The sequence below is a fragment of the Mauremys mutica genome, chromosome 3 (genome assembly GCF_020497125.1).
Source record: "Mauremys mutica isolate MM-2020 ecotype Southern chromosome 3, ASM2049712v1, whole genome shotgun sequence".
NCBI lineage: Eukaryota > Metazoa > Chordata > Testudines > Geoemydidae > Mauremys > Mauremys mutica.
Window position 1 is genome coordinate 43,821,074 of NC_059074.1, and position 20,251 is coordinate 43,841,324.

At 41.9% G+C, this 20,251-nt stretch overlaps 1 protein-coding gene across 1 annotated transcript in view; it reads right to left on the minus strand.

Moving 5' to 3' along the window:
• CSMD1 (CUB and Sushi multiple domains 1) overlaps positions 1–20,251 on the minus strand; it is a 1,651,174-nt gene that overhangs the window by 619,271 nt on the left and 1,011,652 nt on the right. The window contains exons 10-11 of the mRNA XM_045010124.1: positions 19,914–20,038; positions 11,282–11,403 (exon numbers count right to left, since the gene is read on the minus strand). Coding sequence (XP_044866059.1) covers positions 11,282–11,403; positions 19,914–20,038 — 247 coding nt within the window. The remainder of the gene's footprint in view (positions 1–11,281; positions 11,404–19,913; positions 20,039–20,251) is intronic.

The window sequence follows — 20,251 nt, forward strand, 5'->3', positions numbered from 1 at the left end:
ACTTGCCAGGATTCCAACCTATCAAGTGGAATAGTAAATAGACATTTATATCTTGGAAGAGGAAGAGATTGAATAAGAGAAAGGTCTGGGGCACTAGCGGAAGGAGGACAGTGACCAGGAAGGTGGGTCTATATGTGCAGTATGCCTGCACATATGACTCTCTTTAAGCATAGACAACCATACATCTAAGTTCACCAATATTCCTGTGTTTTCATATTGAGAGAAAATTATAAGACTTGTTTTGGACTGTAGGAGTATGTATTTTTTTTTCATCCAATGTTCTATTGTATTCACACACCAAAAAAACCCGTAGGTAGCTCTGCAAAACAGAAATGACATAAGAAACTAAAATAAGTACACTTTTGTCTCCAATGTAGTAAGTAGGAAACACTTTTAAATTTTCAAATATTTTGCAATGGCAACTTTAAAAATAACTGCAATGTGTATTGGCATAAACCTTTTGTGTATATTTAAATGCGTCCTAAAGTTTAGTTGTTACACTGTATCATGGATGAAAGAATGCAGTCAGGCTACTGGCCTGTTTCCTTGGCTCAGGAAGGTCTGACACCAGCCACAGGCCTTTTTCAAGCTTTTCCCTCAGGGCACAGTTTATGAAATCAAACAAAAGCATACAAAGGAAGACAAAGATATTTCTAGCTATTACCCTGACTGACACAGGTGGAAGGGGGCCCGGAACCTTTCACTCTGCACCCATCTCTCTGCTCTAGGGCCAGTCACAGGAGCAAATCTCCCTCTCTACTCTCAACCCTTTATAGGCATGACCTAACCCCTTTCCTGCTGGGGCTGATAATAAAACAGGGCTGGCTGCCCCAAACACCTTCACCCTTAAAGGAGCAGACCACCTATTGCAAAACACTTATTGAAATGGATTTCATTTTCAACACTCCAGAGGAATCCCCAACAAAATATCCTGAGGATTACCACTCAAAAATTAGCATTACAATGAAAAAAATATTACTGCTGTATATCCTTTCATATCTGAGGGTTGCTATATGAACTGGATGGCAGAGGATGCACTGGTGATAGTCTATTAAAATTTGGCAAAAAAGGGATTTTTCCCAGACTATCACAGTTACCCATTTATGAAACACTGAAAACTGTTGTAGAATGGAGCTCCTCTAGGAGCATTGCAGTGAGAGGCTGTGGTCTCCCTCCCTGATGGACAGGGTGAAAACCACAACCGCCTTACACTGTGCATTTGATATTTCGTTCCTATGAGTTGAACTTTGCACTTATCTTCATTGAATTTCACATTGTTGATTTCAGACCAATTTTCCAAATTTGTCATTTTTAATTCTACTCTTGTCCTCTGAAGTGACCCCTCCCAGCTTGTCTTCTATAGATTTTATTCGATTATCCAAGTGAAATGAAAATATTGACTAGTACCAGACACAGGACAGACCTTGCAGGCCCCCACTTGAAATGTACTCCCAATTTGACAGCAAAAAATTGATAGCTACACATTGAGTATGGTCTTTCAACTTGTTTTGCACCATCTTATAGTAATTTTATCTAGACTACATTTCCTTAGTTTCCTTAATAGTGGGTCAGGTGGGACTGTGTCAATAGACTTACTAAAATCAAGGTTATCACAACCACTGCATCTTACCTATCCGCTAAGCCAGTAACCCTGTCAAAGAAGGAAATGAAGTTGGTTAGGCATAATTTGGTCTTGACAAATCCATGCTGGCCCTGCCTTATTAACCCTATTATCCTCTAGGTGCTTACAATAATTTGTTTCAGAGTCTTTGCAGGTATCAAAGTTAGGCTGACTGGTCTATAATTCCATGGGTCCTTTTTGTTCCCATTTTTAAAGATGGGTTCTATGTTTACCCTTCTCCTGTCCTCTGGGACCTCACCAGTCCTCTGAGTTCCAACAGTGTTTCAGCTACTTCCTTAAGTACCCTAGGGTGAATATTGTCAGATCCTGCGAATGTGACTATCTGACCTATCTAAATGTTCTTTACTCTGCTTTTTTTCCCCATTCTGGCTTGTGTTGAGTAATGGGCCACAATTAACAGTTGTAGTGCACACTGAAGCAAAATACTGATTAAATACCTCAGCCTTCTCGATGTCATCCATTATTGGCTTTCCTTCTCTGCTAAACAGTGGACCTACACTTTTCTTCTTTCTCTTGCTCCTAATGTGTTTATAGAATCTCTTATTGACCTTGCTAGTTATAACTTCTATGTCCCTTACTATAACAACTCCTTTTTGTGTCTTAGCATTTCAGAGTTTGTCCCTAAATGCTTTCACTATTCTTTTATATTCATCTCTAGCAATTTGTCAATTTTTATACTTTTTGTATGATTCTTTTTTGATTTTCAGGTCATTAAAGAGCTCCTGATGCTGCCATGTTGCTCTTCTACTGTTCTTCCTCCCTTTCCTCCACACTGGGGTAGTTTGCTGTTATGCCTTTAATATTGTCTCTTTGAGAAACTGTCAGCTCTCCTGAACTATTTTATTCCCTTAGATTTTCCTCCCATGGGATGCTACTTTTCAGGTCTCTGAGTTTGCTGAAGTTTGTTTTCTGAAGTCCATTGTACTTAGTCTGCTGTTCTCACTTCTTCCTTTTCCTTAGGCTCATGAAATTGATCATTTCATGATCACCTGCACCCAAACTGTCTTCCACCTTCAGATTCACAACCAATTCCTCCCTGTTCAAGAAGTTGCCACCAACACATTTACTGGATTTTTTTTTGCCATATTATTTTTACCAAATAGATCTCTGCATAGTTTAAGTATCCCATTACTACCAGGTCTCAAGTTTTGGGTATTAATGTTGCTTTTTCTAAAAATACCTCATCCTTCTCTATCTCCTGATGTTGGTGGTTTATAGTAGTCCCCTACCATGTCACCATCCCTGTTTTCACCCCTCTTATCTTCACCCAGAGGCTTTCAACTGGTCTGTCACTCATCTCCTTCTGGACTGCAAAATATGTAAATACTTTCTTGATGTACAATGCAACACCCTCCTCCCTTTTTCCTCTGTGTCTCCTTCCTGAACAAGCTATAGCATTCTATACCAATATTCCAGTCAAGATATTTATCCCACCAAGTCTCTGTGATGCCAATTAAGTCATAATTTAACATGTTCAAAGCATTGGATAAATGTTATCTAATTAACCCCCGTGAGGTAGGCAGGTAAGCAGTAAATGCACACTAAGCATTAAGGACTCAATCATGCTGACATAGGGACTAGAGTCCATTACCACACACCTTCATGGGCTGTATAATACTCTCTGCTGGCTTGTCCATGAGGGCAAAGATTGAGCTTTGGCCCTGCTTCCTTGCCCAAATTCATCTCCTTGAGAGAGGCTTCCACAAGGGAAATAAAGAGTGGGGGGACTCTTGTGTTTCAACTTCAGGTAAGGGCTTACACAGGCTGTGTACAGTTTGGGAGGAGCTTCTTACACTCTCCTACCTTACACAATTGTGTATGACACAGGACATTGATTCTTATCCAGAGGTAACATTTTTCAGAAACACCCAAGAGATTTAGGAGCAAAAGTCCAATGACTTTCAATGACACTTGGGCTCCAAAGTACTAAGTCACTTTTGAAAAAGGGATCATGCTCCTCACTCACACAGGCACTTTTGAAAATTTTATGCTAGAACTAGAGTAAAAAAATAATTTGTATTACTCTCACTCAGCAAGGCAGAGTATTACCATGGTTCTGTTAGTGTCAATACACAGCTTTAAGAAACAAAAATGGAGCATGAAAATTAATAACGAGCTGTTCAATAGTTCAGACAACCCATTATTTAGCTAATATGCCAGTATAGTGTACTGCCAAGTATATTACATTCATACTATCAGGCAAATTTGTCTAATAAATATTTTATTTTTATTTTTTAGATCAATTTAATTTTTGCCACAGGATACCTATTTTTCTATTTTTTTTTCTGATAGGCTTGACATTCATGGTCCATGATGGTTTTGATTTCAAGAGCTTTTTGGCAGTAGCAAATCAAATTATCAATAATAAAATCTATGATCTTCATACCAAAATCAGTTTCAAAGAGTGTTGTACCTACAGTTATGATCTGGAGACAGAACTACAGGAAGGGGAAGAAACAAAATCAGAAGGATACCTATGTATGACTAAGTGGTGAAATTCACTTTGGCTATCTTTCTGTGGAACTGGTAATATTCTTCTGGTTATTCTATTCTAAAAAGGAGTCTTTTACTGTGTTCCTAGTAAAGCTAGCAAAGCTTTTAATTTTTTCAGTGTAGCTGCTTTAAAATGGTATTCTCCCTTCCACCCACATAGACAACTTCTCATTGACATCAAATGCAAGTTAAGTTTTATTAAGGATACTACATAACAACCTGTAGTTTATGCAATTATTTTCAAAAATTTCTGCCCACTTTGTTAAGGGAAGTATGTTCTAAAAAAGCCATACTACTAACATGCTGATGTGAAATAAATGTATAAAAGAATACTGCACTATTTTCAAATCAAGATTTTAAGAGTGAGGACCAGGAGAGCCAGTGTAAATGATATGCAGAACTAATGCAGAGAAATAGAGGCCAAGGCTGCTTCATAAGTCTCTGTAGAGAATCCATTCCCTGGGAAGCCTTCCAGTGAGCAAGACAAAACCATAGTGTAGGGGGAAATTTCTGGATAGGACTCTATTGCTGACTAATGAGAATTAGAAGGAGTATTCTTTCACTCCATGTGTGTGTGTTTTACTGAAAGGGAACTTTAACCTGAAGTCAGGCTTCTATGGCATTTATTCCAAGTTCTGGGCTTGCAATACAATTAGGCTGTCAAATTAAAATCAGGATATTAGTGAAAAAAACAGGACATGAAGCCACAGACAATATTGTCTCTCCCTTCATATCAACACTAACTGTGAACATCCACTTTGTTAAATATTACCCTGGATGTTTATGTAAGTGATTAATAATACTGCAACCAATTGTGTGAGAGAGAATATTGCAGCTTTTATCATAGCTTGTCCTATGCTACACCACTGTTAAACAAAAACTAACTTAATTCCTGTCCCTGGATTTTTATATTAATCGAACACTACAAATGGTACAATTTAGTAGGTTAATAAAACATGGAAAGGTCAATTGTGTTAGCTCCTGATTTCATGGAACAATACTTTGCAAATCACACTGCATTAGTCTCATCACATCAGCCACCACCTCACCAATATTTCACCAAATAATAAAGTCTTCTAAGTGTAGGGGAGTGACATAACTAGTATTAGTATGCTGAGTACGTTGAGGACTATATTAATGTGCAATATTCACAGATAAATATTGGCAGCACAGAAAAATGCAGGGGGTTTTATGTTTTATACCAAGTGTAAATGGGTTAGGTCATCAATGGGCTATGACTGAGCTGCGGCTAATCTACAGTTCCACCTATAAACCACCAAGAGAGATTCTTAAGACTTGCATAGGATTGTATTCTCAGATACAGAAAGTAGAGCATTCTCAATAGTGGGACTCCTGCTACGGAAGATGCTATAAGAAGAGATTAGATGGAGACCAGTCTTAACAGTGTTCAGATCCAAACGAAAGACCTGCCTCTTTAATAAGTCTGTTCCCCAGTAAGGAGCACATTGGTTAACTAATCAGTGTCCTGAAAAATCAATAAGCCATACAATAATGTGCTTTAGTTTGCCAGAGGGGGAGTATGGCACAAGTCAATCTCATCCACAAAGCACAGGCTTGGTTCAGGAGGGAGGGGAAAAAAAAGCCCCACAAGTGAGTTACTTTTTTCACCGGAGTAATCCCATGGTCTTCAGCGTGGCAACTCACATACATAAGTGTACAAGGTGAGATAAAATGGAAAGACTGTGTAAAAAGACAAAGCTATGTTAAAAGTAAAAAAAAAAAAAAAAAAAACCCACCAACCCACTATTCACTGACATCCATGCTTTACAGTGCTGAAAGTACATTCTTCAGAAAAAAACCAACCTGTAAATGGGACACACTTTTATTTAACAGATCATTAAGCCAAGAATTACTGCAGCCCTAAGAATCCTATAGTCCCTAGCCAGCCAGGAAAATGTGCTAGACTAGGAATTGCTGCCAACACTGAGACAGCACCTGGCCATCCTAAAGACATTACCACTGAAAACTAGCACCCCAGTGTCTAATAATGTTAGCATGGAACAGTGAAAGCAGCAGGAATACCGACAGTCAGTAAGCCTTAGGGAAAAAAACTGCACAGGCAGGAGGAATGAACTGAATGAGAAGGTAAGTGGCATTTTTTAAAAAATACTAGAAATACTGTATTAACACAAAGATGTGGGTAGTAGCAGATCAGTAAGATTTCTGGAGAATATCCAAAAGTAACGTCCACAAAAAAGTGAGCAACAGCAAGCCAAGGAAAGAACGCCAAACAACTTCAGAAATTACCAAGAACTTAAATCACCCATCGCACCACCTAGTGGAAGAATCAAAACACCACCATGAAGAAGCTATTCGCAAGCAGTAAAGTTCTAATGAACGACTCAGTGAGATAGTGATCAGTAGGCACAGTAGTGGGACCCAGAGGAAAGAAATGCAGGGCAAGTGAGGAGAAACTACTTTTCAAAATAAGCAGAGCATTAAGGAAAAATACCTTTGAGCAGGAGAACAAACATAAGTTGGTACTTCCTGTTGAACAAAAAAAGGACAATAAAACTGGGAAAAAAGAATCTAACTGATGATGATGTAGACAGAGCTGGTCAAAAATAGTAGTGTGTGTCTGGGAAAATACCAATATTTCAAGTTGTTCTGAATTAGGAAACTTTGTAGTTTCCTCTAATTTCTTAATGTTCCTTTATTTTCTTTGTTCTTAAGAAATGCTTCGCAAGACTAAGGATTTAGGAAACACAGGCTTAATCCAGATACAATATTTCACAAATAACTAGACAGAAAGAAGCTTACACTTTATTGGGGCTGACCTAGTAGCATGGGTAGGAAAATGTCTTCTACTGCCTGGATTTACTTACTTTGAAAAGAATAGCAAATATAAGCAATTGGGTACTATGACTCAATTTCATAACTGTATGGCAAAAATTAGGCCTCCAAATCCATATTTAAGCTCTCAGACTGTTTGATTTGCAGGTGCACTAAGAATTCACAACTCCAACATAAGTCATGAGGAATTATAGGTACATCAGCACATCTGAAAACCAGGCCACTTATTTAGGTGCCTAAAGATGGATTTGCAACTTTTTTTGGCCCCCAGGTTTGAAAAAGTGGGTTATTTACTCTTTCTAGAAAGGCAGTAGAAGCAAGATTACATTTCTGTCAGACATCCTGTTAGGTTAAAGGGATGTTCTCTTCACATATGTTATTCTTCAGAAAGCTATCTGCTAAAAATGGATTCAGTAGTTTTGGGATAATGCTAGGATGATGTCCCAGCCTCAAATTTGTTCAGATAACTTCAGATACATACTAGCTAAAGTGATTTTAGCCCTGTGACATTAGTAAAGAGAATCTGCAATCAGTACATATATTTGACCTCATATCAGGGCTTCAAGTTCACAGGGATCACAGTTCTAAAGCCATTCGTATGTCTCCTACATGCTTCAAGTCAAAAAAGTCCCCTGTAGATGCACGGCTAATCAAATACTTACTTAAAAGGGTGTTCTGCTCAGCTCTTCTGAGAACTGGAAATAGAGGAGTTAAAACCTTGTCTCCTCCTGTCTTCACTGTGTGTGTATCAGTCTCTCCACAAACATATTCATACCCCCAACATAAAAATGTGGCAGTAAGAGGAATAGAAGGTCCAAATCTTGTGAACAGAAGATCTCAATTTTGAAGTTGTCAATAAGGACCTCTCTTCTGAGTATGTAAAATCTTTAAGGTTCTCTCATGACTGATGAATAGTCAGCCATTAGGAATCTTCCTCTCTGGACCTCCTGTGGTATGAGGTGTTGTTTTATGATTATGCCAAAGGACCCAGTTGTCATGGCTAGCCCACCCATACAACCCCCCATTCTCCTTGACCTTTGTGCTACAGACATGCTATGGCTATGAAAAAGTGTTATTATACTGAACACAGAATATAACTCTACCCCTCCTTGCACAATATTAACCTCTTCTTATTAGGGGTTGTGTTTTTCTTGTTTGCTCTTTAGCCTTGTACATTCAGAAATCAGTCAAGCTGTACAGAAGTATCGAAGTACCAGGTTAAGATCCCAAGAAGGAGTAGGATCCTTAACATGGGGCCAGAGGTTCCCTATACCCATGTAATGAGGACACAGGGTAAGCAGATATGGAAACTCCTTTTAGTGGGGGATGAAATGCTGATATCACAGCCAGATGAACCTCAGTGGAGCTAAATGATAACCCTGATTTCTTCAAGTCCAGCAGGTAGTCCAAGATGTCTGAGAGTGAAGAGGATTCAGGTACAAGATGGTGAAAGTGACATCAGTGATTGAATCTTTTCCATTTCTGAAGGGAATTCAAGTTGACTCTTCTACCTGTTGTAATATCTGTCGTACCCCTGTTGAGCAGGTGTATTCTAACTAACTAGGAGCCATGCTCAGAAATGGAGGACTTCTAGGTTTTGTTGAAGCATGCAACCTCCACCTTGGGAGAGGAGATGAGGGATGCTCAGAAGCTTAAATTCCAATTGAACACAGGTGAAAAATGTACTGATACCTTTTCTGTCTTGGCCAGATCAGTACTATAAGGATTATAGTCCTGTCTGATCTTGTTTGTGACCCTTAGTATTAGTGGTGTTGGAGGGTATGCATAGGAAAGGCCATTTGTCCCTGGGAGGAGACAAGCATCCCCTAAAGACTGACAACTGAGACCTCTATTGAGCAGTGTAGGGGGTACTTCTTGTTGCCGAATGTGGTGGTTAGCTGCATCTGCGGAAGTTCCCACTTTTGGAGTATCTCATGAAGAATTTGAGTCTCCAAATCCCATTGCTAGTCCTGAGAGAAGCACCTGCTGAGCATATAGGTTGTGACATTCTGAACTCCAGAAGATAAATATCTGAGATGTGATTTTGATGGGCTATACAGCAGTTCCATAACTTTAGAGTTTCAGAGCACAGAGAGGGGGATCTTGCTCCTCCCTATATGTTGATATAAGAACATGCAAGCCACTTTGTCCATCTGAATCGTGATTGATTTACCATTCACGAGGGGTAGAAGATGAAGGCAGAAGTTCCCTGACTGCCTTGAATTCCAACAAATTGATATAGAGAATTTAGAAAGTATTGAGGCATGCTCCCACCTGAACAGTGATGTATTATAGCTCCTGTTGGAGCTGAGTAGATGAAAGGGACACCCACATAGACAGAGTTGATTTTTCTGCCACTCTAGGGAGTTCTTCACCTGGAAGGGAACTGTGACCTGTTTGTTCAACCTTCCGGTCGGGGACTACATACTTCTGAACCAACCCTAAAAGTAGTGGAGGCGTAGTCTTGCATGATCAGCCACAAAGGTGCTTGCTGTCATAAAACCTAGGAGGTGTATACAGTTCCTTACTGTAGTCTGGGGGCTCTCTTGAATTGTCCTGACCAGATTTGCCAAAGTTAAATCAATCAGTCTGTGGGAAGGAAGGCTCTGACTGCTAATGAATCCAAGTATGCCCCTATGAATTGTATGCAGGGGCTTAAGTGGATTTTTGTTGTTGTCATTGTTTAGCTAGACACCCCATTTCTGGAAGACAGAAACGGCTGTCTAAGTTGAAATCTGTACTGCTTCATAAGATCGGCCTTTGGAGTAGGCAATCATCAAGATATAGGAAGACTAAAATCACTTCTCACTGAAGGTAAGCAGCTACTACTGCTAGAACCTTTGAGAACACCCTTGGGCCAAAGACAGACTGAAAGGAAGTACTTGGTATTGAAAGTGATCCCGGCCTAGGGTAAAATGTAGCTATTTCCTGAGTGTGGGATGTATCTCTACAGGGAAATAGACGTTCTGCAGGTCAAAGTCCAAAAACCAGTTTGCTACCTCTAGAGAAGAAATTATAGCTGCCGGAGACCCCATCCTAGATGCAGAGATTTAAAAACTTTGTTCAGTTGTCTCAGATCTAAGATTGGTTTCCACCCTCTATCCTTCAGCATGAAAAAATACTTTCAGAAAAACCCTCTTCCATGTAAGGAGACAGTACCATCTCTACTGCTCCTAAAGGAAGGAGAGGGATGCACTTCTTGACTCAGTATAGTTTCATGAGAGGGATCTCTGAAGAGAGATGCAGAAGGGGGATAGGAGGAAGGGACATGAACTGAGGGTCGTTCTCCTGCACATGCGCTCTATATACAACCTTGTGTCACACATTGTGGTATAGAGTGCATGTGCATGCCAAAGGACACTGCTAATGGACAATCTCCAATCAAGGGCTTGAGAGGCGCATGTGCATTTCAACTGGAGCACCCATAGGGACACTATACGAAGAAGAACAATATATAAGGATGGTGCACACCTATGTTTGCTTACAAACAAACTCAATCAAAAAGTGTCAATTTTCTGGTGAGACATGCTGTTGGTTTCTTTTCTTTAATATACTAATAGAAACAAAAATACATTATTGCAAATAGAATTGGAATAGTTAACATTTGTAATCCTGAAAATGTATATACATATTGTTCACTCTCCAGCTTTGCACAGCTGAGATATTCAGTCTTTTAGTGAAGAAAACCAGGGGGAGTTTTATTCTGTTTCTTTATTCTTTCACAGGAGGGGGTCTCTATTTGACTTACATTGTCAGGACAGTGATTTTGCAGGAACACAACAAAGAATGCATTGTGATAACATTACTGTACAAGCAGCATACCAGGCTATGCTTTTTGTGTACTATAATTAATCAGAATTATGTATGCAAAACTCTTAGGAAATACTAACTTTAAAACCCACAGTCATATGTGTCAAGAAAAAATAAAATAAATGAAAACCATAATAACTAGGTAATATAAAGAACAAGAGCAGAGGAAATAATTCCCCCCCCCCTTTTCCATTTTAAGTCTCCTGAATAATGATCATGCCCCATGGTGTATCTTGCAAAATCAGCCCCCATTTGGTGCATTGTTGTACCTGATTTTACATAACATGCTGGGACATTTATTTACATTTTGGAGACTTGGACTGAAACCTACAATTCAAAAAGGGACAATCTTAGGTTTTAGTCATTCATATTTTGTTTTGTTTTTTTCAAAATCCTATATTTATTCTTAGCATCTAGATATTAGGAATCAGTACATTCATAACATTCTTTGAAGCAAAGATCCTTTAATCCCATGTTCCCCAAATCTACATGTTTGGACAATCAGACAGATAAAAAGCATACCTTTTCTGGATCTGTTGTTGTGATAACCCACACACAGTGTGCGTTATCTTCATATTGAACTGGGTAATTAGGTGATGTAATAATTCCACTTGGTCCACGCAGATTAGAACCACATGTTCTAGCTAGAATAATAAGCACAAAGAGAAAAGGAATTAGTTTTTGCGGTGCAAAGTAATTTCTGGGAAACTATTTACAAAAAACTATTTTATAATTAACAGCCTATTGTACAAAAATGACAACGTTAATAGTCAGTAAAATAATCCTGTGCTGAAGAAGTTAGAATGGATTTGCAAAATCCTTGAAAAAGACTTAAGGAAGAAACACAGGAGTGCTTTTCAGTTCATGAAGAAAAATACTTACTCTACCTTATCTTTATTCTTATTGTAAGTGAATTCCCTACATGGCAAGGGGAAGTTCCACCTCAGTGGCAGCACTGTCCACTGGCAAGCACAAATGTTCTTTCAAGGTTGCTCTGCAGGCTTCTGGGCATAGACAGCAGAAAGGTTAGATGAGGAGGTACTGCTCTTTGTAACACTTTCCCCTGTTCTACACATGGATTTCTGTGATCTCTGAGTCCCCCTCATGGGAAAGGATGGTCCAGGCATTCCCAAGCTCAATTCCATGCTCCCTCACAGATTTCCTACGTGATTTTCACCAACTTTATGGGAGTAAAATGTTCAAAATCTCCTTAGTGACTTAGGGTATGTCTACACTGCAATTCAAAACCCACAGCTGGCCCATGCTAGATAACTTGGCCTCACAGGGCTTGTGCTAAGTGGCTTGCTTGCAGTGTAGCTATTTGGATTTAGGCTGCAGACCGGACTCTGTGACCCTCCCACCTCATTGACTTTCAATGAGATTTAGGCACTGCATTGATTAGTGTTAATGCCAAACTTTTAGGCATCCTGCAGCCTAGTGGAATTCACAACCTTGAGTTAGGTGTATTATGCATTAGGAGAATTGGGTGCCTAAATTAGGATTCTTAAATGCCAGCACACTGAATCACTAGCCAGTAGAAAATGCTAAGGAGAGGGGTGGAGCTTAATTACACCCCACTCAGGGAGTTAGGTGCCTGAGTCCAGAGTGGAGGGAGGCACCTATCTCTACTTTGGATTCACAGCATGAACTTTCTCCTGGAGTTAGGCACCTAAGCCATTTTTGCAAGAGCTGCCACTGGGTCTCCCACCTCCCAAGGGAGTTCCCTAACTACTGGCTTATAGAAAAATTCTCACCCTCCCTCTGGCCCAATGAATATTACATTTATACACAGTAGAACAGCTTCAACAGGAGAGCACCACCCCAAAATAACCCATAGCCCAGTGGTTAGGGAACTTTCCTGACATTGAGGGTACGTCTACACTACGGGATTATTCCGAATTTACATAAACCGGTTTAACAAAACAGATTGTATAAAATCGAGTGTGCGCGGCCACACTAAACACATTAAATCGGTGGTGTGCGTCCATGGTCCGAGGCTAGCGTCGATTTCTGGAGCATTGCACTGTGGGTAGCTATTCCGTAGCTATCCCATAGTTCCTGCAGCCTCCCCCGCCCCTTTGAATTTCCGGGTTGAGATCCCAGTGCCTGATGCGGCAAAAATCATTGCCGCGGGTGGTTCTGGGTAAATGTCGTCAGTCACTCCTTCCGCTGGGAAAGCAACGGCAGACAAGCATTTCATGCCTTTTTTCCCTGGATTGCCCTGGAAGATGCCATAGCATGGCAATCATGGAGCCTGTTTCGCCTTTTGTGACTGTCACCGTATGTGTACTAGATGCCGCTCACAGAGGCGATTCAGCAGCGCTACACAGCAGCATGCTTTTGCTTTTGCATAATAGCAGAGATGGTTATCAGCCATATTGTACCATCTACCATACCATAAATTGGTAATAAGATGATAGTGGCTACCAGTCCTTTTGCACTGTGCCATTTGCTGCTGTCATAAGTGCCCCTGGCTGCTGTTAGCCAGGGGCGCAAAAGCCAAAATTGGGAATGACTCCCTGAGTCAATCCCTCCTTTTTGGTATCTAAAAATAGAATCAGTCCTGCCTAGAATATGGGCAAGTGTACTAGAGAACCACTGTATCATAGAACCAGAGAGCACAGCTGCTCTGTGTCAGATCCTGCAGAAATTATGAGCTGTATTCTATTCACAGGGGGTGCTCCTGCAACAACCCCACCTGTTGATTCCGTTCTTCCCTCAGCCTTCCTGGGCTACCGTAGCATTGTCCCCCCACTTGTGTGATGAAGTAATAAAGAATGCAGGAATAAGACACAGTGACTTGTTAGTGAGATATGAGTGGAAGGCAGCCTCCAGCTGCTATGATAGTCCAGACAGGACAGTAAGGAGTGTGTAGGAGAGGAGCCCAGCATCCCTCTGCTAGTTCAGGGGCAATTGAATCTTTTCTTTACACATGAAGGGTGGGGGCTGATGGAGCTCAGCCCCCTGTTGCTATGATGACGATGGTTATCAGCCATATTGTACCATCTACCAGGAAAAATTAGGGCCAGGCGCCCTTGATCGACCTAACAGATGCTAGTCAGCATGGTTACCAGTCCTTTTGCACTGCCCCATGTGCCAATAGGCTGATGATGAGGACGGATACCAGTCGTTTTGTACCATCAGCCATCCATAGCGTGGGGGGAGCAAGGATGTTGGTGTTGAGTGCTGCACCATCGCGTCTATCTGCAGCATTCAGTAAAGATAGGGTGACATGTAAAAGAGTCAAGAGAGGATTGTTTTCCCTTTCACTTCTGGGGGTGGGTGGGGGTGTGCGTAAATTGCCTAGCTATGCCCTGACCCACCGCGGACACGGTTTTTGACCCTAGAAGCATTTGGAGCTCAGCCAAGAATGCAAATGCTTTTCAGAGACTGCAGGAACTGTGGGATAGCTTGAGTCCTCCAGTCCATGAGCGTCCATTTGATTCTTTGGCTTTCCGTTACGCTTGTCACGCAGCAGTGCGCTGAGTCCCTGCTATGGCATCTGTCTGGAGATATTTAAAAAAATGATTTTGAGCGCTGATAGAACAGATTTGCCTGCCCTTACAGCGATCACGTCCGCATCGTCCATGCGGGAGCTCTTTCTTTATTTTGATTTTTAACTGCATCACCACCCGTGCTGATCGGAGCTCCACGCTGGGCAAACAGGAAATATTCAAAAGTTCGCGGGGCTTTTCCTGTCTACCTGGCCACTGCATCCGAGTTCAGATTGCTGTCCAGAGCGGTCAGTGGTGCACTGTGGGATACCGCCCGGAGGCCAATACCGTCGATCTGCGGCCACACTAACCCCAATCCGATATGGTAATACCGATATTAGCGCTACTCCTCTCGTTAGGGAGGAGTACAGAAACCGGTTTAAAGAGCCCTTTATACCGATATAAAGGGCCTCTTAGTGTGGACGGGTGTGGCGTTAAATCGGTTTTACGCTCCTAAAACCGGTTTAAACGCGTAGTGTAGACCAGGCTTGAGAGACCAAAGTCAAAATTCCCTTGCCATATCAGACAGAGGGAGGCAACTGAACTTGGGTCCCCCACATCTTGGGTGAGCTCCCTAGCCAAAAAAAGGGAGGAACTCTGCCTTCTGTCTGTTTTGTGTGGGTTTAGGCCTTCTCTGAACAGACCTACTGGCTTAGGCAGAGAAGGCAAGATAGGTGGGGGAATGCCTACTCTGTGAATCTTGCTGCTTAGGGATGAGAGGCACCAAGCTGCCAGACAATGTCAGGACTTAGATGGCTGACCATCTGCCCAGCCACTGAAATGTAGTCATGTTTGGAGACATCAATGGTGGAAACGTAGGCACCTTGGGATTATAAACACTTACAGGGTTATGCGGCAGCTTAGTGGGGGTTTCATGAATGCCAGTGATGCCTAAACATTGGATTTAGGCACCTAAAATGGCAATTAACAGTGTCAGCAGAAAGGCCAAATGCATCCTTGCAGGTAATTCTACCAAAGCATGAATGAAGAACACTAGCAAGCTAAGCATGTCTGTCAAATGGAGAAATATCATAGAGTATCAGGGTTAGAAGGTCATCTAATCCAACCCCCTGCTCAAAGCAGAACCAATTCCAAGACAGTTTTAGCCCCAGATCTCTAAATGGTCCCCTCAGGGATTGAACTCACAATCCTGGATTTAGCAGGCCAATGCTCAAACCACTGAGCTATCCCTCCCCCCAATATTCAGATTTAACAACATGGAAGGGAAATAATAGATTTAGCAGATCAGCATCTGCCTAATGTACCAACCAAGAGTAATTTTTAATCATTAGAATAACCAGACCAGAATCATGAGATCTGAACTAGAGGATGCTTTGGCCCCATGATCCAGTAGATGCCTCATAGCTCCAGTAGTCTAACCAGAAGAAAATAAACTTGTATTGTGACATTTCTTAAATTTTAGCATATTTCTTCTATAGTCTGGCTACATTTTGGCCTTGATTCCAAGGTGATACAACTATTTGGGTAGAGCTAGGGCCCTACCAAATTCACAGCCATGAAACATGGTCACGGACCATAAAATCTGGTCTCCCCCTGTGAAATCTGGTCTTTTGTGGGCTTTTACCCTATACTATAGAGATTTCATGGGGAAGAGTCTCAAAGTGTGTTTCTCAAACTGGAGATCCTGACCCAAAAGGGGGTTGCAAGGTTATTTTAGGGGGGTCACGGTATTGCCACCGTTACTTCTGCGCTGCCTTCAGAGCTGGGTGGCCGGAGAGTGACGGCAGCTGCTGACCAATGGCCCAGCATTGAAGTAAGGGTGGCAATACCGTACCATGCTATCCTTAGTCCTTCACTCCTGCTGGCAGCAGCTCTGCTTTCAGAGCTGAGCTCCCACCAGCAGCCGTCACTCTCCAGTCACCCATCTCTGAAGGGATCGCCACTGCCAGCAGCAGCGCAGAAGTAAGGGTAGCAGTACTGCAACCCCCCCCAACACCACATACATCACAACAACTCCTTTTTGGGTCAGGACCCGTACAATCAGAACACCATGAAATTTCAGATTTGAATTTGAAATCATGAAATTTATGTTTTTTTAAAAATCCTATGACCATGAAATTGACCAAAATGGGCTGTCAATTTGGCAGGGCCCTAGGTATAGCCATAAGAAAAATCACCTAAATTGGTCAAAGCAATTACTTAATTGTTGTTATATATCTATTTTTCTACATTAAAGTATATGCAGATAACTTTTGTAAGTAATTTGAAATTGACTTTTACTTGTGCCTGATGCTTCGGAGCAGGGGCGGCTCTAGGTATTTTGCCGCCCCAAGCATGGCAGGCAGGCTGCCTTCTGCGGCTTGCCTGCCGGAGGTCCCCGGTCCCGCGGATTCGGCGGCATGCTGCCGGAGGTCCGCCAAAGCCGCGGGACCAGCGGACCCTCCGCAGGCATGCTGCTGAAGGCAACCTGCCTGCTGCCCTCGCGGCGACTGGCAGAGCGCCCCCCGAGGCTTGCCGCCCCAGGCACGCATGTGGCGTGCTGGTGCCTGGAGCCACCCCTGCTTCGGAGAAGTGAAATTTTAACATTAAAGAAATACATTACTTGGAAAATCTGGGAGTTGGACTCATAATAAAATTAATACTCAAGGCTAAACTGGCTTTTAGTTGCTGCCCGACATTGGAGGGAGTGTGGACCTGCCCCATCTAACTGCAAGTACATTGTTTCCTGGAGCTTAAAGTCACAGACAAGGAAAAGCCTGCTTTGCCAATTTGTAGGAGGGTTTAGTTTGCGTTTCCCACACTGCAGCTGGCCAGTTCTGCTAGGAGGCATGGAGGAGAGGGCTGGGCCAAGTTCCATCTCCTCCCTGATTCTTTTGGGCTTGGCTTGCAATCTAACTGTGATAGTAAACTCAAAAGAGAGAGCAAGGACTGCAACTGAGACTACATCTAAAGACAGCTTTGGAAACCAAAGCTAATGCAAAATACCATGGCATACAGATAGAATTCATGGTTTACTAAATAGATTGCATAGGCAGTAGAATTAGAGTCCTTCAACTATAAATAGGAGTTAGGGTAGGGTACACTTTCTATGAGAATTCAACTTTGAAACTTACTCCCTGTCGTTGTCAGCCACAGCCTATATTTTCCGCCTCAAGCTTTTGAAGATGGGGTGGGCTGAAGGCTTTGGTGGGTTTTGTTTGTTTTATTATCCACATGGCTACTTGCTATTTGTTTAAGGAGCAAACTCTGATGAACAGTCCAAATTCAATAAGGAGAAATGTAAAGTACTCCACTTAGGAAGGAACAATCAGTTGCACACATACAAAATGGAAAATAACTGCCTAGGAAGGAGTACTGCGGAAAGAGATCTGGGGGTCATAGTGGATCACAAGCTAACTATGAATCAACAGTGTAACACCGTTGCAAAAAAAGCAAACATCATTCTGGTAGGTATTAGCAGGAGTAACAAGGACAAGTGCAGAAGCCTGAATTTAGGACAGAAGAATCCCATTCACTGTTACAGAGTAGGGAACGAATGGCTAGGAAGCAGTTCTGCAGAAAAGGACCTAGGGGTTACAGTGGACAAGAAGCTGGATATGAGTCAACAGTGTGCCCTTGTTGCCAAGAAGGCTAACAGCATTTTGATCTGTATAGTTGGGGCATTGCCAGCAGATCGAAGGATGTGATCATTCCCCTCTATTTGACATTGGTGAGGCCTCATCTGGAGTACTGTGTCCAGTTTTGAGCCCCACACTACAAGAAGGATGTGGAAAAATTGGAAAGAGTCCAGCGGAGGGCAACAAAAATTATTAGGGGGCTGGAACACATGAGCTACGAGGAGAGGCTGAGGGGACTGGGATTGTTTAGTCTACAGAAGAGAAGAATGAGGGGGGATTTGATAGCTGCTTTCAACTACCTGAAAGGGGGTTCCAAAGAGGATGGATCTAGACTGTTTTCAGTAGTACCTGATGACAGAACAGAGAGTAATGGTCTCAAGTTGCAGTGGGGGAGGTTTAGGTTGGATATTAGGAAAAACTTCTTCACTCAGAGAGTGGCGAAGCACTGGAATGGGTTACCTAGGGAGGTGGTGGAATCATCTTCTTTAGAGATGTTTAAGGTCAGGCTTGACAAAGCCCTGGATGGGATGATTTAGTTGGGAATTGGTCCTGATTTGAGCAGGGGGTTGGACTAGATGACCTCCTGAGGTCCCTTCCAACCCTGATATTCTATAATTCTGTGAGTACTGTAAGCAAGACACGAGAAGTTAATTCTTCCACTCTACTCCAGTTGAGGTCTAATCAACGTGGAGTAATGTGTCCAGTTCTGCACATTTCAGGAAATATGTGGACAAATTGGAGAAAGTCCAGAGGAGAGCAACAATTGATTAAAGTTCTAGAAAAAATGACCTATGAGGGAAGATTGAAAAAAATGGGTTTGTTTAGTCTGGAGAAGAGAAGACTGAGAGGGGACATGATAACAGTTTTCAAGTACATAAAAGGTTGTTACAAGGTGGAGGGAGAAAACCTCTGAGGATAGGACAAGAAGCAATGGGCTTAAATTGCAGCAAGAGCGGTTTAGGTTGAACATTATGAAAAACTTCTTAACTGTCAGACTGGTTAAGTACTGGAATAAATTGCCTAGGGAGGTGGTGGAATCTCCATCATTGGAGATTTTTAAGAGCAAGTTAGACAAACACCTGTCAGGGATGGTCTAGATAATACTTAGTCCTGCCACGAGTGCAGGGGACTGGACTAGATGACCTCTTGAGGTCCCTTCCAGTCTTATGATTCTATGATGATAGTGTATGTTGCATTGTGTCATTTAATTTATGAGATGGGAACACAGAATATTGGCATCTTTGGAAGCCTGTCTATATAAATAGAGGTTGGCCTCTGGGTAGTGATGGAGCCAGATTTTGCAACCAGGGAGGCAATGTGTCAATAATAGTGCCATCTTCAATTATGCCCATTGGTTTGCTAATTTCATCTGTTATCATGCTTGTGTATTAGGACAGCAAACTAATATGGTATTACTGCAATTATTCAGTGGGTACACTTCTCTTCACCCTGCCAAGGGGACACAGACGATGCGGAGCAGCACTTCAATGCTGGCCCCACCACCCTAATACCAGCCCAGTAGGCTCACTCTCCAGCCTCATCCCTCCAGTCCCTTGGTTGCAAAGGTACTCCACATCCATAAGAGGCAGTAGCTATGCCAACAGGAGAAGCCCTCACATTGACATAGCACTGTCTGCACACTGGGTTAAGTGTGTATAACTATGTCGCTTAGGAGTGTGGATTTTTCCACATAGTTATACTGATGTAAGTTTATAGTGTAGACCTGTCCTAAAACAACAAACCTAGCAGCTCCATAGAGGCTGGCTGCAATCTGATCCTCACAGTGCTGTACAGTGTTTAGCTATGCAAATCACATTAATCTCTAGGTTTGGGAGTGTCTCTAAACAGATCATCATCCCTTTAGAACTGAATTATACTATTTTTTTTCTTTTAACAATAAGGAAAATAGAGGATTCATTTAACATTTTTGTTAATTGTCTAATGGAGGGGGTTAAAAGCACCCTAAGAAAATTTGCAGATGATATTAAATTGAAAGGACTTGCAAAAATCAGAAAGGGCAGGGAAATAATACAAAGAGACCAAGTTAGATTTTTAAAAAATGTTAAAGGAATCAAATCTTACCACGACAGATCGGCCTGTGGTCACTCCAAGCAGCTAGTGTATCTGTCACTCTCTGGCAAGTGATGCTCTTAGAACCCTGGAGCACATAATTATCCTCACAGGAGAACTGTACACTTGCACCCACCCTGAGGGTAATGGAAAGAAAAGGAGAAAGATTAGGTTTATTACAGAAATCCTTCATCAAACAACTACAGCACCACTAATTCAAGATCCAAACAAGCATTTAAGGAAAAGTTCTCTTTTTTCCAGATAAGAAAGAGCTTATACTCTACAGAGTAAGAACTCTGAATGTAATCCAGCCACCATTGAGTGGAAAAATGTAAAACTCACTGTGCTGA